Source organism: Condylura cristata, unplaced genomic scaffold (assembly GCF_000260355.1).
Source record: "Condylura cristata isolate star-nosed mole 26May11 unplaced genomic scaffold, ConCri1.0 scaffold00004, whole genome shotgun sequence".
NCBI lineage: Eukaryota > Metazoa > Chordata > Mammalia > Eulipotyphla > Talpidae > Condylura > Condylura cristata.
The window spans coordinates 26081-27276 of record NW_004567105.1 but is presented as its reverse complement, the minus strand read 5'-3'; the positions used below and the strand labels follow the sequence as shown (position 1 = coordinate 27276).

Here is a 1196-nt window from a genome sequence, read left to right as displayed (position 1 = left end):
GCGCCCGTGCCTGCCGGCAGCCCCCGGCCCGGCTGATGAAACCCAGGCAGAGCCTGGGCTGCCCGGGACGCCCGGCCCTTACCGGATCGCTCAGAAAGACTTTCTGTGCACGCCGGAACTGGGGTGCGGGGGCCCCAGAGACGCAGCGGGGGCCGCGCACTGCCGACTCCAGGCCCGTGAGGACCCTCAGGCGCCCGCTGGCCGCCGTGCCGTGGCCCTCTGCTCAGAGGCCCAGCGGCCGCCGGAGTCGGTGGGAGTGGAGCGGGCGGTGTGGCCGGAGGCGTGTCCATAGGGGTGCCCGGGGCTGCGGGGGCTCCTGAGGCCGGGTCCGCGGGCCTCGGCCGGCCGTACCCCTCCCCCTCCCGGGAGCCTCTCGGCCACCAGGCTCCACCGCGTCCAGCTGCCCTGGCACCCCCACAGCCCCACATCTGGTCTGCTGCTGTGGGGGCAGGCGCTGACCGCCACTCACGGACCACCAGTCTGCGCCTGAAGGGGCCATCACAGGGTGGGGGGAGCGCGGGCAGCAGGGCCCGGACTGTGGCCACCGCCACGGACCACCCGGCCGTCCCCGCAGGCCGCAGGGTGTCCCCCGTGCTGCAGGAGGCACGGGTGGACCTCATCGACCTCGACCTGTGCAACTCCACCCAGTGGTACAACGGGCGCGTCCAGTCCACCAACGTGTGTGCCGGCTACCCCGAGGGCAAGGTGGACACCTGCCAGGTAACGTCCTTCCAGGCCCCGGCCGCGATGCCCCTGCCCTCTCCTGCCCCGTCCACCGGCTGCCCCCAGCACTTCAGTCACAGCACGGGTGGGAGCGACCGGCTGCCCCTCCAGAGAGCCAGTGGCCACGTAGAGCCTCGTCCCTCCCTGAGCCGCCATCACGCCGTCCACTCGGCCCTTTCAGTGGTCAAAGCCACACTCTGGGCTCGTGGCCACGCACCCCCGGGAGACTGTCCCGGGAGGCCACTGCCCGGGTCAGGGCCCCACGGGGGGCGGGGGGGCTGACGTGCCTGTCCTCGGGCAGGGGGACAGCGGCGGACCCCTCATGTGTGAAGACAAGGCGGAGCACACCTTCGTGGTCGTGGGGGTCACCAGCTGGGGGGTGGGCTGCGCCCACGCCAAGCGCCCCGGGGTCTACACCTCCACCTGGGCCTACCTGAACTGGATCGCCTCTAAGATCGGCTCCACCGCCCTGC

General features: G+C 73.0%; 1 protein-coding gene across 1 annotated transcript in view; it reads left to right on the top strand.

Moving 5' to 3' along the window:
* The window catches only part of ACR (acrosin), a 26441-nt gene that overhangs the window by 22831 nt on the left and 2414 nt on the right, over nucleotides 1-1196 (top strand). The window contains exons 6-7 of the mRNA XM_012735068.1: nucleotides 575-720; nucleotides 1025-1194. Coding sequence (XP_012590522.1) covers nucleotides 575-720; nucleotides 1025-1194 — 316 coding nt within the window. The remainder of the gene's footprint in view (nucleotides 1-574; nucleotides 721-1024; nucleotides 1195-1196) is intronic.